The following is a 14,054-nucleotide window of genomic DNA, read 5'->3' as shown; positions in this document are numbered from 1 at the left end:
CAGCCCGTAGTCCTCCTCGCCAGCACGTACTATCGCCTGCAATCCACCCTGAGCAGTTCCACGGCCCCGCGAGTGTATGTTGAAGCCGTGCCGGGTGTCGAGGAGTCGGAGGCGAGCGGTTCGACGGAGGACCCTCGTCGCGCGGCGCGAGTTGGACGGCGGGCGCAGGCAGTCCCAGCGTAGTACACAAGTCCCAATAGACAGTCCAGTGAGCCACACAGCGAGCAGAGAGCGTGTGCGAGCGAGTCGAGGTCGAGTGCTCGTGCTCGTCGAGTTTGCCCTCGCTCGCTCTCCTTCGTGATCCCCGTCGCCAACCCCCGTCCACCCCCTCCCTCCGCCTCTACAGGTCAGCTACCACTCCACACACACTCGCCACACCCACACACGCTTCCTCCGACTCGAACGGGCGCGCGACGAGGGCTGCAGCACGAGCGGGACGAGCAAAGATGGCCAACGCACGCTGGGACGGCTATGGCGGCTCGCTGGGAGGGCTAGGGTGGTGCTGGGCGGGTGTACATGCGCATGGGAACACGCTGGACGCGGTCACGATGCGCCAGGAGCGGTGGGAAGCGAGATATGGAGGGGTCCACCAGGTGCACGCACTCTCGCTCGCTCGACGGACAAGCTGACCCTCCCCTTCGCTCTCTTTGGGCTCGCCCGGTCAAGCAGCTATGTCTGAGCAGACTTTCAAGAGGTTCGTCGAGGTCGGCCGCGTCGTCCTCGTCAACGACGGTCCCTCGGCTGGCAAGCTCGCGACCATCGTCGAGATCATCGACCACAACCGCGTGCGTAGCGCAGTGCTGTCCATTCGGTGCAGAGGACGGAAGGGCTGACCTTTTCGCAACTTCTACCGCCCCCGTTCGCCCTTTCGACCCGCCCCACCCTCCGCACCTCCGCACCCTCGAATCCGGCATCTCACCCTGTGCTCTCCCCTGCACCCGCCTACTCCTCGCACTCAACACGATCGTGACCCGGCACCCGCAGGCGCTCATCGACGGCCCGTCGACCGGTGTCCCGCGCCAGCAGTTCACCTACCGCCGCCTCGTCTTGACCCCCTACGTCCTTAAGAAGCTCCCTCGCTCGGCCGGCACCTCGACCGTCAAGAAGGTCTGGGATGCCTCCGAGGTCGAGGCCAAGTGGGAGAAGTCGGCGTGGTGCCAGAAGCGCAAGGCTCAGGAGAAGAGGCGCAACACGTCCGACTTTGAGAGGTTCGAGGTCATGCTCCTCAAGAAGCAGAGGCGCCGTCTCGTGCAGGTCAGTCGCAGCTGCTTTCCGGTGTCTCTGACCCGTCTGCCTTCGACTTGTCCGGGCTAGACGGGTTCCCAGATGCGAGCTTCGGACTGACACCTGCTCCCCTCTCACAGGCTGCTGCCGCCAAGGCCAAGAAGTCGGCATAAACACCTTCTTCTTCTGCCCGCGACCCTCCCTCCCCACTCCCTCCCTTACTCCCCTCCCTCTCCCCTTCCCTCCTCCAACCCGACGCGCGTACTCTCCCCTCCCTCCCTCTCCCGACGGCGTTTTGTAGTATCGTCTTCTCTCTCGAGTGCGCGCGGTACGATTCGGATTTGGATGTGTGACGGGTGTAGAGGGCTGGATGAGTAGGGTTTCCGGGTGGTGGATGAAGGGAACCTCTTTAAACGACTCGTGTTTCGGCTGTTGAGACAGATATGCTCTTCTAGCTGCTCTGTTGCTCTCGCTTGCAAGCCCCGACGACAACAAGAAGCCAGCATCTCTCCCTCGACGCACGCCAAACGCACGCTCTTTCACTTCGAACCGCTCATTCGCTCTCGCTCACCTCTCTGCACAGCTCGCACGCCTGCTTCGCGAGGTCTCTCGATGTCCAGCAGAGCCGACACCTCGCCATTCAAGCGCCGCCCCGCCCTCTCACGCACCTACGGCTCCTCCTCGCGGCGCTCATCCAACCCTCCGGCACGCACGGCAAAACACGGGGGAGGCGTGAAGGGCTTGCTGGATGATTTGAGTAGTGATGAGGAAGTGCAGGTTCGACTTACGGGGCGGGGGAAGGAGGAGGGAGGAGAGGAGGTGGAGGGGGAGGTGGGGAAGGAGAGGGTAGGAGGGGAGGTGGGCTCGACTGGGGGACAGCGTGGTGCGAAGGGAGTAGGAAAGAGCGGGAACGAGCAGGCCAAGCGTCCCCCGGCGGTGCGGATGACGAGGTCTTCGCTTGCCCAAACCACGGCGAACGAGGAGGAGGGCTCGTCCGCGACAGATGGGACGGTCTGGGACGAGCAGGAGGTTGCGAAGACTCGTCCGAGTGTGGGCGGGACGAAGAGGCGCTCGGGTGGCCGGGCGAACGGGGCCAGCGTCCCTCCTCCTCCCCTCGAATCTTCGACCACTCAGCCCGCGACAAGGTCGCCTTCGAAGCAGCCTGCACGGCCTCCTACGCCTTCTCGACGCTCTTCATCACGCCTCTCGACCTCGATCCCAACGACGACGGCGGCAGCGGCGGATGAGGGGACTGCTTCCCCTCCACCGCGAAAACGTCCTCGCACATCTGCTCCCGCTCTCGCGCAGCCTACGACAACATCGAGACCCAAAGAGAATGAAGAAGAAGTGGACGACATCCCCGAACCGTTCGACTATGTCCCGCTTGCGGAACGATTGAAGAAGGAGGTGGGGGAGAAGAAGGCGAGGAAGCCGGCGCTTCCTGCGACTAAGGCGGCGGCGGCGGTGCAGCGACCGCCACCGAGGACGACGAAATCTGGACGAGCAGTGAAGATGGAGGATGTCGCGACTGTTGCGGACGCGCCGGCTCCTTCTCCCGCAGCGAAAGTCTCCGTCCCCTCTCCCGCCCGTCCACCTGCTCGTCCTCGCACACCTCTCGCACCATCCATCTCCCGCTCTTCCGCTACCGCTCCCGCACCAAAACCCACTCCACCTCCTCGCCCCGCCAGTCCAGCGAAAGACCTCTCGGCGCTCTTCTCCCGCTTCGCACCGCCTACCGCTTCCAGCGCCGCTGAAAATGGGCAGAGTCCGCAGAGGATGGGGTTGAATAGGACGCAGAGCTTGGGAGGAGTTGTCGGGAGCTTGAAGGCTGGGCATGGGCAACGGAGGGTCGCGGTGGAGGATGCGCTGGAGGAGGAGGTTGCGGTTGCGGGCGGATCAGGTGCGTCTCGCGATCTTCAAGAATGTGTGAATGGTACTGACGAGCCGCATGACGCGGACAGTCCCGCCCTCACCGTCTCGAACGAAGCTCGACCGCTCGTACTCGCAGCCCAACCTCCCTTCCTCCCCGCTCGGCTCACCAACTCGCTCGCCTTCTCGCCCGCCAGTCTCGGCCTCGCAGTCCTTCCCGCACTTTGGTAGCCCCTCAGCACGCGAGGCGAGTCCCTCGCCGCTCAGCCGCCCCGCTTCGCCTGCACGCCTCAACTCCAAGTCCAACAACGTCTTTGGCGCCGGACCCGCTCTCGGTAGCGCTTATCGACCCGTCTCGTTTGCGCCTCCTTCAGCTGCTGCATTCGGCTTGCTAGGCTCGGCGCCTGGAGGAGGAGGAGCGGGTCCGACTCGCACATACGCTGGCGGTGCGCGCTCATTCCGCAAGGACACGGCGGAAGAAGATCTGCTTTCCCCGCCTTCGAAATCGACGCTCTCGCGTCTTGCAACGGGCGCGTCCGCCTCTTCCTCCTCGCCCTCGTCTTCCGCAATCGCAGGTCTCCCACCCTCCCTCTCCCGGCGCAACCCCCGCGGCCCACCACCTCAACGCGAAACCTATGCCTCTCTCCGCGTCTTGTGGGGGATCGACGCCGAAGAGACACTCGAAGACGAAGAATCGCATGACTCGCAGGACCGCGGGGCGAAGGTTGTTGGGACTGGGTTGTTGAGGAAGCAGGGGGAGGGGAAGAGGTGGATGGATGAATTGGGGTGGGTGATGGAGGGGTTGAGGGAGGGCGGAGAGGGGGATAAGGGCGCGGCGAGGGCGAGGTGAGTCTGCGCTTCTTCGGGGATCTGTTTGAGGTCTGCCGCACTCGACAGGCTTTGACATGCCAAAGCTCGAAGTTGAGTAGCCTCACTCACGACGAATGCTCACGCAGCGCGCTCGACCTCCTCCAGAAGGCCCTGGACCGCGAGTGGCTCCGCCGCCTCAAGTCCTCCGGCCAAGCCGAATCCGTCTACCTCGCATTCCGCCTCTCCTCCGCCGGCTCCTCGACAAGCGACCGCGTCCTCGACATCGCTTTCGCCGTCCTCCTCGCGCTTCTCGTCCGCGACCAACGAATGGTCGAACCGCTTTTCAGGCTCAGTCCGACTGACGTCGAGCGCGAGAAGCAGAAGCGTGGTCGGGGGTCGCACGAGTCGATGTCGCAGGGCTCGTCGCTCAAGCGAAGTGTGTCGATGTCGGCAGCGAGCGAGCAGAGGACATTGGCGGCGGAGGGATCATTCGTCTCCTCGTCGTCGTACTCGTCTTCGCCGCGGAAAGCGGAGGCCGAGACGGACGAGCGAAGCGATTTGCTCGAGGTGCTGAGGGAGTTGAGCGAGAAGGACTGGGCGCGCGAGGAGATCGGTAGCGCGCAGGATGGCGGGACGGTGGGCTTGCTCGGGAAGAAGGCGAAGGTACTCAAGGGCGATGCGCGACACGTGAGTTGAGCGATAATCTGTCAGTCCTGGAGCTCGCTGACAGGTCGTGTCACACAGCTGCAATCCCTCCGCGACGTCCTCGACTCATCCGCTATCTTCTCCGAATCCTCGCTTCCTCCGACCCTGCAAAGCCTCATCCTCCTCACCATCCGCTCAATTTCGTTTTTCTCGCCTCGCACCATCTTCCAGCCGCAACACATGATGTGCGTCTCGGGCGTATTCGAGCGAGTTGCAAGGATGTTCCTCGAGGAGTCGAAGGCGCTGTCCGCGCGGCTGAGCAAGTACGAGCAAGGATTGGTGAGCCTCTTATGCCGTTCAAGAGTGTGCCGACGGCTTATCATATCACGCGCAGGATCTCCTTCCATCGCCAGACGCAGCCGCTTCACCCATTACCTTCTCACTCCCGACTCTCGCACTCGCCTTGTCGATCTTCGAGGCAACACCTCTCGCCGCTCCACTCGCCTTCCACATCATCTCTACGGACGACTTTCTCTCGCCTCTCGCTGAAGCGTTCCGCCATCTCATCCTCGTCTCGTTCCTGCTCGCCTTCGACTCGTCGTCGGCAGCCAGCGTTCTCGGCAGCAGGAAGCTCGCTACGAACACACTGTCGGCGGTACTGGGCATTCTGTTCGGCTTGACGACCGAGCCTAGCTGGGCTTCGGCGCTCGTCGGCGAAAACAGCGAGGTTCTCGTCACCCTCGTTCGCATCGCGCTCGCCTGCCGACGTTCAGCCGCCGACTTTGCACGAGCAGATGCGTCGGCACAATCTGATGTCAAGCGCTTGCCGGCGCCGAAGCCGGAGGCGTACGAGTCGTCAGACCCGCCCAGCTCTGGCGTGAGCTCGTCAGGCGTCTCGGCGGCGGAGTCGGCGACCCGCAATCGCATTGCGACCCAACGCCAACTTGTGTGGGACATTTTTTCGCTCTCGCTGGGCGTCCTGGCGAATCTCGCCGAGTCGGCCGACGGTGTCGTGAAGGAGGCGTTGCGGACTTTGGGTGCGTGCGACACCGTTGACTTCAGTTTGCACGCTCACTGACGATAGTTGGAAGCAGTCCTCAACCCGTCCTGTCAAGGTAAGCGTAGGTGCGCACAACGCTGCCAATGCGCCGAGACGTCGCAGCAATCGCTCCTCGAGATCCTGTCGCACCTCGCGCTCGACCCGCTCGATGACGCGCCGAACACCGTGCGCATTGATCTGGCAATCCCACTCGGTGCGAAGCTGAAGTTGTGCTCGTTCGTAGGTCCACCAAACCTCGGTTACCGGTTTTCTCCGTCTCCTCCTGGGTCTCGCCATCCTCGACGATCCGCACAACGAGACGCTTCTCCTCGACACGATCGGAACCTCGAAGGCGACGCTCAACGGCATCCTCGACGCTCTCGACGAGCTCGCCAAGCTGCATGATGAACAGAACGAGGTCCGAGGTTTGCTGGAGGGCCCGGAGGAGATGCAAGAAGACGAGGCAGGCGACTCGCAGCGGACAGAGGTCGTTGAAGATACGCAGGTCGAGGAAGACGAGCAGTTGGAGGTCTTGCCGGCTCAGAGTCGAGAGGCGTCGAAACGGATGCGGGAGCTTGTCGAGCGGCTGAGGCGGCGAACGAGGTAGTTTATCGCAATCGAGAAGCTTTGTGCGCGCGTCTGGGCTGTGAACGTATGGGTATCATTCCGTCAAGCGCATGCAGAGAGTAAGCCAAAAGGAGAGGAAAGGTAAACAAGCAGGGTATCAAGCTAGTCTCGGCCGTTGTTTCGGCCCTCAACGCCACAAGTCGCTCTGCCGCGAACGACGGCTCCTGCCGTTCGCCTGCGTGCCCGGAACGGGCTGGCTCATCGAAGCCCGCGTCTTGCGAACCTGGCCCTTCCCCTTGCCAGCCCCTGCCTCCTCGTCGCTCGACGCAGCATCGTCGTCTTCGTCGTCTTCGTCGTCGCTGTCACGCGCGATGAACGACCTCTGGCTTGTGGTCGGCTGGCTCGCCGACGCAGCAAGGCTTGCCCGGGTCGAGCGCCGAGTCGGCTGTTTGACCGTGTCGAGCTGCGAGAGCGAAAGCATGCGAGATGCACGGCTGCCAGAGGCGAAAGCTGACGGCGTCGAGGCGGTGGGCTGAGAGGCTGAGACGGCAGCGCGGGGCATGCGGGCCGAGTTGGGCGCCGCAAGCGTGACCGCCTCTGGCTTCCTGCGGTCAGCGTATGTGCGGCGAGGCGAAACTGGCGTGCCGTTGACCGGCTGGGAAGCAGCGTGAGGTGGTTCGGCCGATGGCGAGCGCGAGGCGAGGCGAGCGGAAGACGCGCGGGTAATGCGGGCGGGCGTCGTGGGTACGGCGAGGCCGTGGTTCTCCTTCGCGAAAGAAGTGGCCTTGGGGGTCGGGCCGTCGTCTTCCTCGTCTTCGACTCCCTCGGCCGCTGATTGCTCGTCTTCCACCTGGTCCGGCTCGACAATGGCAGGCGGGGCAGGCGAGGTCTCCTTCGAAGCGTCGGGAGTCGGCGGCGCCTGCGCTCGGCGGATCGTCAGCTGCCAGTCGCACTGGTACTAGGGGAGAGAACAGACGACGCACGCGAGCAGATCCATTGACCTTAACAGCTGGAGCATCCTCTTCTTCCTCCTCTTCGTCGTCAGCGGGAGCCTCCGCCTCAAGTGCATCGGCAGGGTCCGCATCAGCTGCGAGCTCTTGAACTCCGTCCGCTCCGGCAGTCTCCTGCGAGAAGCTCTGAGTCTGCGTCTCGAGGAACAGAGGCTTGTCCTTCTGCAGAGGGACGAACTGGCTCTCCGCCGGCGCTTGCTGCGCGTCCTCCTCCTCTTCGTCGTCGTCGTCTTCATCGCCAACGACAGGACGGTCCTCCCCACTGAACACCTGGGAGGGATCGTCAACCTCGATCGGCGGCGAGCCAGCCTGGCTGCTGGTCGGCAAGTTGCCGATGGACGACAAGTCGGGATAGATGCGGTCGGGCGGGCGCTGCGAGGCCTGCGTCGGCGAGAGGAAGGACGTGGAAGCGACGGCGGTGACATTGGGAAGAGGCTGGGGGTCCGGCGAGATGCGACGGCGGGGCGGGGAAAGGGCTGCGTCGGGTTCGACGGCAGTCGTGATGGGCGGAGCGCCCGCAGTGTTGGCGGATGGGCGAGGGGCCCGGCCGGAAGCGTTCGCAAAGACCGGTTCGCCAGTCGCGGGGGCACCATTGACGGCGGCGGCTGTCTCCGCAGCGTCGGCCTCCGCGGGCTCGGCGACGTCAGCAGGAGTCTGGCCGGTTGAAGCGATGGGAGCCGTATCGGCGTCGACTTCCATCCTGTCCTCGACATCGTCGTCCGACGTCTCGTCCTGCTTGCCCTTCCCCTTGCGCTTCTTCTTCTCCTCTTCTTCGCGCTCGAGCTGTGCCCAGTACGCATCGCTGGTGCGCTTCGGGCGCTGACTCGGCTGAGTCTGACTCAGGAGCTGGTCAATCTCCTCCTCGTCCTCCTGCGCTTCGCCATTGGCGTCGGTGCGAGCCGGTGACGACGAAGCGGCGTTGAGAGGCGAGTGCTTGAGCGGACTGCCCGCATACCCGAGAGTGGACGAAGCGAGGACCTTGTTGATGCCGTTCGCTCCGCCGAGCAGCGAGCCGCGCTTCTTCGGCTTGCTGAACGCCTCCTTCGCAAGCAGGCTCAGGGAAGGGCGACCGCCTCCGCCGTTCCGCAAGTGAGCGGCGTTGCGCGTGAGGAGCGAAGACGACCCGCCAGCCTCGTCATCAGACGATTCATCCGACTCTTCCTCGGAGGACGACGACGACGACTCGTCCGAGTCCTTGTCGTTGCGCTTGCCACCAATCGTGGGGAGTGCTGGCTCGGGCGATGACGAGGGGAGGCGGGTGTTGGCGGCGTGGGACAGCTTTTGCTCGTCCTCCTTCTCCTCCTGAGCATTGCGCGAAGGAGTCTGCGCAGCTGGTGGAAGAGGCGCCTCCTCGGGTTCAACCGGCAGGTCTTCGGCCTTCTTCTTCGCTGAGGCAGGCGAGGCATGCGCCTTGAGGCTGAGCTGAACCTCCTCGTCATCATCCTCCGAAGTCGAGGGCGTGACCGCACGGCTATCGCTTTCGACGACGCGGGAGACGGCAGGGTTTGAGCGCTGCTGCTGCTGATGCGTCACCGACTGAGCTGGCGTCGAATCGAGCTCGTCGAGTTCTTCGTCAGACTCGACTTGCTCTTCCGCCTCGACCTGCTTAGGCTCCGCATGCGCCTGCTTTTGCACAGGCGTGGGCTCGACCTCCTGGACGTCGATATCCATGACGTCCTCCTCCTTTTGCGCAGCCGGGCGAGGCGTGGCGTCGAGCTGGTCCTCCTCGTCCGGCTGCGTCGACGGCTCGCGGCTCTCGACGTCCATCGTCTCCGGCACGACTTGCGTGTCCTCCGCTGCCGACGCGATGATCGGCTCAGCCCGCTTGACCGCCTCGACAGCAGCCTTGACAGCCGCCGCCTGCCTGACGCTGCTGCCTTCCTCGACGTCCGTGTTCGGTTGGCTTTGCGAGGCCTGGCTCATCACCTTGCGAGCAGCCTTACTCGGCCTGACGCGACGCTTCTTGCTGCCATCCGAGCCGTTGCTGTTACCATTCAGCGAGAGACCGAGTGTCGACGGAGCGGGAGAGGACGAGCGGGTTGAGGCGGGCGTTTCAACGCGCTGCTGCTTAGGCGTGGGCTGAGGGGCTGACGAGGGAGGCGGCTTGACGGTACGGATAGGCGACGAGACCGGCGCGGAGGGCGGAGTGTCCTTCGCAGCGGGTTGAGCGGGCGTGCGAGCCGATGTGGAGGTGCCAGAAGGTCCGGCGACAGCGTTTGCGTCCGTTATCGGTGCGACGCGCGCCTGCCTTTCCTCTCCCGTGTGCGTCCGCTTGACACCCCGCATCGCCTTGTCGACCTGCTCGCCGTAGCCAGCGTTGACAAAGTTCTGCACGATCTGCTCGACGAGCGCCTTGTTCTGCTGCTCGTCGTAGGCGTGGGGCATCATGAAGGGCGCGAGAGCCATCGGAAGGATTGGTCCGAGTGGAGAAGCCGTCTTGGCGGCAGCGAGAGCGGCGGGCGAAGTCGCGTGGAGGATAACCTCAGTCGTCGTCTGCGTGGCGACTGCTGCAGCCGCGTCGACCTTGCGCTTCTTGTGCTTGCGGTCGCTGGTCGCGTTTTGCGTCTTCGCGCGGTTCGCCGCAGGGGCGGCGCGCGAAGGACCGGCCTCGCTCGGAGCAGGTGACTCGGCACGCTTGCGCTTCTTCGATGCGGCGGAGGCAGCGGGCGTAGCAGCCTTCTTGACAGGTGAAGCAGGAGGCGGCTGCGAAGACGAGTCAGTCGAGTCGCCATTGTGAAGAAACCGGGCAGACGAACCGCCGCGACTGCTTTTCCCTTGCCCTTGTCCTTCTTCTTCACCGGTGGCTCCGCCTGCTCGGCCTGCTGGCTCTCCTCCGCCTCCTTGCTCTTCTTCTCCTCCGCCTTCTTCGCCTTCTTCTTCTCCTTGCGCTCCTTCCTCTTGCGCTCCTTCTCGGCGGGGTCGACTTCGCTAGCCGCCTGCGACGCCGCCGGTTCAGGCTGCGCGGGCTCGGGCGCAGGAGCGGCCTTTTCAGCCTTCTCCGCCTTCTTCTGCTTGCGACGAGCCTTCTTCGACTCGATCTCGATTGCGGGAGAGGAAATGTGGGCGGGGACAGGATCGCGGGCGGGAGTGGCTGGCGGCGCCTTCGTGGTTGACTTGGCGGGAATGACGACGGCGACAGAGGACGGCGCCTTCTTGGACGGCTTGGCGGCAGGCTAGGGGGGCATGCGAGTGTCAGTAAGCTTGCTCAGGGTCGATAGACTGGCAGGTTCGACGCACCGTTTCGGGCGCGACGGCCTTCTCCTTCTCCTTGCCCTTGCTTTTCGCCTTCTTCTTCGGCGGCTCGTCGTCGTCGGATAGCTCTGCGTCGACGTCGACCGTACGCGGCGCGACTAGCTTCTTCTTCTTGCTCTTCTCCTTCTTGCCCTCCTTCTCCTCCTCCTTGCCCTCGTCTTTCGGCTTCTTGCCAGCCTTCTCCATGCTCGTGCTTGCGTCCGCTTTGAGTGGCTTAGGAGCAGCTGCCGGGGCGGGCGCAGGTGCGGGTGCCGCCGCCCCTCCCGTGAATGCCGCCATCTTCTTTCTCAGCATTTCCCTCGCCCAGTCCTGCTCGTCCTGCGCGAGCGGCTTCGCAACAGTCTTCTTCTTCGGACTCTTGGGCGGCTTCGGCTTCGGCTTCGGCTGGGACGATGCGGCGAGGTCTTGCAGGGCGGCTGCCGCGGCGGTCGATGCGGCGCGAGTCGAGCTTGGCCGGGTGGATTTGCCGGCAGGTGCGCGTGCCATGGCTGGTCGACTTCGCCGAGTAGAGTGTAGTGCGGGCAAAGTCAGTCGATGTCAAGCTCTGTGAGACGCGCACAATCGAGACAGGAGCGGAATAGCGCATATCAGTCCCAAGAACATCGCGCACAGCTCGGACGGATTCATGCGCACCTGGAAAGATCCCGCGATAGTCCTACCGTACTTTGTACGCGCGTAACGCTCCCACCCAAGCGATCTGCGAGCCTTGCGAAGCGAGTTGAGGCAAAGAGGGAGACGTCGCGAGATGCAAGCGGCAGAAGCGCAGGCGGGTTCGTCGAGTCGATAAGCCTGTCGAGACAGTGCAGTAGATGCACTGGCGAGTCTTGAAGCGCGCTCACACGCTGTGAGCCAGGGTCGTCGTCGCTCAAGATGCGGAGTTGCTCGAACTCGCCCATCAACTGTTCTCGCGCCCGCTCAGAATGGCGCCGCCACGCTCTACAGCTGCTCAGAAGCTCAAGAAGCAGCAGGAGGACGCGGACTTGCTCCCGTCAGACGAGGAGGACTCGGACTTTCGCCTCACGGATGGCGCAGACGATGGCGGCTCTGGCTCGGACAGTGACAGCGACGACGAGGGTGCGAAGCGGGGCAGGAAACGGACGAAGCAGGAGCAGGGCCAGCCCGAACAGAATCAGCCTGTGTGCGTCTCGCTCTTCTCGACCTTTCGCCTGGAGTTGTTCGGAGGCGATTCTCACGCTGACACTTGCTCTTGAGCATGTCAGGATCGATAAGGTAGCCGTTGACGACCTTTGGGCCCAGTTCAACGACCCGTCCTACGTGGACCCCTACGCTGCGCCCGCCGCCTCGACTTCTTCCGCCCCTCCTCCCTCTGCTACCGCTGCGTCTAAAGCTTCTCCGGCTGTGTCGAAGGCGGCGAACGGCAAAGGAAAGGGCAAGCAAGAGGAAGAACTCGTCAAGATCGTCGTCGAGTACGAGTTTGCAGGAGAAAAGGTCGCGTGAGTTGGTTGCTTTCGCTTGCTGCTCGGATCGAGTCTATCCAAGGGGAGAGCCGTGACTAACAAGAAGTTGCCTTGTCACATAGCCAGGAGAAGATGGTCCCTCGCTCGTCTGCCGAAGCGCAGGCCTACTTCGCACGCAATCCTTCCGCCTCCTCCTCGACCTCTACCTCGCAGCCCTCTGCATCCGCCTCGGCTCCTTCAGATCCGACGTCCTCTTCCCTCGACGCTCTCTTCGGACCCGACACGTCTACCTCCGCCACGCCTGACGCCCCTTCTGCCTCGGCATCTCCAGCACCCCCAGCTCCGTCGAAAACTACGCCTCCCACAGGCGGCGCGCCGAAACGAAAGAAGGCGGGTGGACTCGCAGGCGTTGCGGCGTCGCTTGGAGTGGGGAAACCGGCCAAGCTGAACACGCTCGAGAAGAGCAAGCTGGATTGGAACTCGTGAGTCCGGCTCGCGTTCGTCCTCTTTTTGCGAAAAACTCCGCATAGGCTTGCCCTGTACCTTGAGCGTCGTCGCTCGCAGCACTCGCTGCACTTCCTCTGCTAGGACGCAGATAGCGGAGGGACCGGCTGACTTTCGATTACGCTCTCGCAGCTTCGTCTCCACCCAAACCGGCCTCGAAGACACGCTCGCGCACGCCCGCAAGGACGGCTACCTCGAGAAGCGCGACTTCCTCGACCGCGTTGATGCCAGGAAGGAGGAAGGCTGGGAGAAGGCGAGGGGTGAGGCCCGGAGGAGGGGAGGAGGCGCAGGCGGAAGCGGGCTTTGAGCTGATGCGCTTAGGAGGTAGTTACACTTGCATTTCAGCATACTTTGCATCTCTGCCTGCCGGGTGAGCCTGTACCATCCGCGAGAGAACGAGAGACCGCTGCTTCCTCATCCGTTTCCACACGCTCGCACGCCGGTTCTGCTGCTTTGAAACGCTTCCACAGCTACCATGGCACTCCGTCGTCCGCCCACAGCCGTCTCCCTCCAGCCTTCAGACGTAGCCGACCTCCGCGCCTTCATCAGCCAGCGGGACGCGTCCACCACCAAGGGGAAGGGTGGGGACGAGGTCGTCGAGCGGGAAAAGCGGGAACGGGAGGAGAGGGAGAAGAAGGGTACCAAGGCGCGCGTTGTTGGCGGTGGGCAGGCGTGAGGATCGCTCGTTGCGAGGAGGGGGCGGAAGGAAGCTGGCATGCTGTGGAAGGCGGTTCTTTGGTTTTGACGGAGCTGCCAGGTGCGCCACGAGTGCCTCCTAATCGGTTAGACCCTTCAGAGCTGCGTGCTGACTTCCTCCACCTCGTCCTCCCGCAGTCCACCTCCTCGAGCAATCATGGCTCCTCTTGCACGAGGCTGCCTATCTGAGCGCGGCAGACACTATCAAGTGTGAGAGTCGACCTACGAGCGACCGTCCTACCTGCCCAAGACCAGTGGGGACCCTCCCCGTACCGCCTCCCCTCCCCTCGCCTCGCTCATACGCGCCAGACTCGCTCGCCAGGATCAGCATTCGTACGAGCGGTCGAACGGAGGACGGGAGAGGCTCGCAGAAAGCAGCAGGAGCAGGCATGCAACCATCTATGGGTGCGTGCCCCTGGGTCTCGCTCGCATTCCTCCCGGACAAAGCTTACTCTTCCCTGCAGGCACAGCGCTCAGAGGTACGCCGACTACAGCACTAGCCCGCAAGCCGCCGGCTACGCCTCTCGACGTCTCGACGAGCAGAAGCCAGCTAGCACGACTCGGATCCTCGCAACAACGGTCTCGTCTTGCCTCCCTCCCTCTCAAGCTGTAGGGCATGGACTGTACGAAGTGCATTGCATGCCAGCCCTCATATCACCCTGCTCGCCAACCTGGACGTCCTGAAGACCAGCAGTTGCCTCCCAACAACACTTCTCGCTGTCCTCTCCCGCGCGCGGTCGCTGGAGGTGGGGCGGCGGTGAGGGTCGATTGGGCGGGGTCCTGTGCCCCGATTGGGAAAGCCATACGGTACCGTTCGAGCAGGACAGGGTCGCGCACGGTCAGGGTAGCGTACGTGAGGTAGGTATGCTGCCAGAACGGGAGCGTCTCGTAACTACCTCTCAAATAATGGGACTGAGTCACATGACTTAGTGCATATATAGCCGGAATTCTGGCCATCCTCTCTTGACTTCCTTTCCATCACTTCTCCCCCTCACCTCATCCCTCCATCCCTTAGCACCT

The 14,054-nt window shown here is 63.6% G+C and overlaps 5 protein-coding genes across 5 annotated transcripts; 4 read left to right on the top strand and 1 right to left on the bottom strand.

Annotated features, from left to right (window-relative positions):
* Window positions 1–671: 671 nt before the first annotated feature.
* Window positions 672–1,397, top strand: RHTO_02373 (large subunit ribosomal protein L14e; the record flags this gene model as incomplete). The annotated part of the gene is made up of 3 exons (XM_016416049.1): window positions 672–785; window positions 985–1,254; window positions 1,365–1,397. The coding sequence occupies 3 exons, from the start codon at window positions 672–674 to the stop codon at window positions 1,395–1,397; spliced, it is 417 nt and encodes a 138-aa protein (XP_016271877.1).
* Window positions 1,398–1,836: 439 nt separating this feature from the next.
* Window positions 1,837–6,194, top strand: RHTO_02372 (uncharacterized protein; the record flags this gene model as incomplete). Its single annotated transcript, XM_016416048.1, has 7 exons — window positions 1,837–3,124; window positions 3,186–3,939; window positions 4,050–4,590; window positions 4,648–4,887; window positions 4,943–5,585; window positions 5,643–5,773; window positions 5,832–6,194. 7 exons carry the CDS (start codon window positions 1,837–1,839, stop codon window positions 6,192–6,194), a joined length of 3,960 nt encoding a protein of 1,319 aa, XP_016271876.1.
* A 147-nt stretch (window positions 6,195–6,341) lies between these two features.
* Window positions 6,342–10,902, bottom strand: RHTO_02371 (uncharacterized protein; the record flags this gene model as incomplete). Its single annotated transcript, XM_016416047.1, has 4 exons — window positions 6,342–7,073; window positions 7,138–9,867; window positions 9,921–10,337; window positions 10,402–10,902. 4 exons carry the CDS (start codon window positions 10,900–10,902, stop codon window positions 6,342–6,344), a joined length of 4,380 nt encoding a protein of 1,459 aa, XP_016271875.1.
* A 434-nt stretch (window positions 10,903–11,336) lies between these two features.
* Window positions 11,337–12,645, top strand: RHTO_02370 (craniofacial development protein 1; the record flags this gene model as incomplete). Its single annotated transcript, XM_016416046.1, has 4 exons — window positions 11,337–11,554; window positions 11,637–11,870; window positions 11,957–12,316; window positions 12,471–12,645. 4 exons carry the CDS (start codon window positions 11,337–11,339, stop codon window positions 12,643–12,645), a joined length of 987 nt encoding a protein of 328 aa, XP_016271874.1.
* A 168-nt stretch (window positions 12,646–12,813) lies between these two features.
* Window positions 12,814–13,647, top strand: RHTO_02369 (uncharacterized protein; the record flags this gene model as incomplete). Its single annotated transcript, XM_016416045.1, has 4 exons — window positions 12,814–13,000; window positions 13,066–13,095; window positions 13,173–13,439; window positions 13,499–13,647. 4 exons carry the CDS (start codon window positions 12,814–12,816, stop codon window positions 13,645–13,647), a joined length of 633 nt encoding a protein of 210 aa, XP_016271873.1.
* Window positions 13,648–14,054: the final 407 nt, after the last annotated feature.

This window comes from Rhodotorula toruloides (assembly GCF_000320785.1).
Source record: "Rhodotorula toruloides NP11 unplaced genomic scaffold Scaffold18, whole genome shotgun sequence".
Classification (NCBI taxonomy): Eukaryota; Fungi; Basidiomycota; class Microbotryomycetes; order Sporidiobolales; family Sporidiobolaceae; genus Rhodotorula; species Rhodotorula toruloides.
The sequence above is the reverse complement of the archived record's forward strand: the minus strand, read 5'-3'. Positions and strand labels throughout refer to the sequence as shown.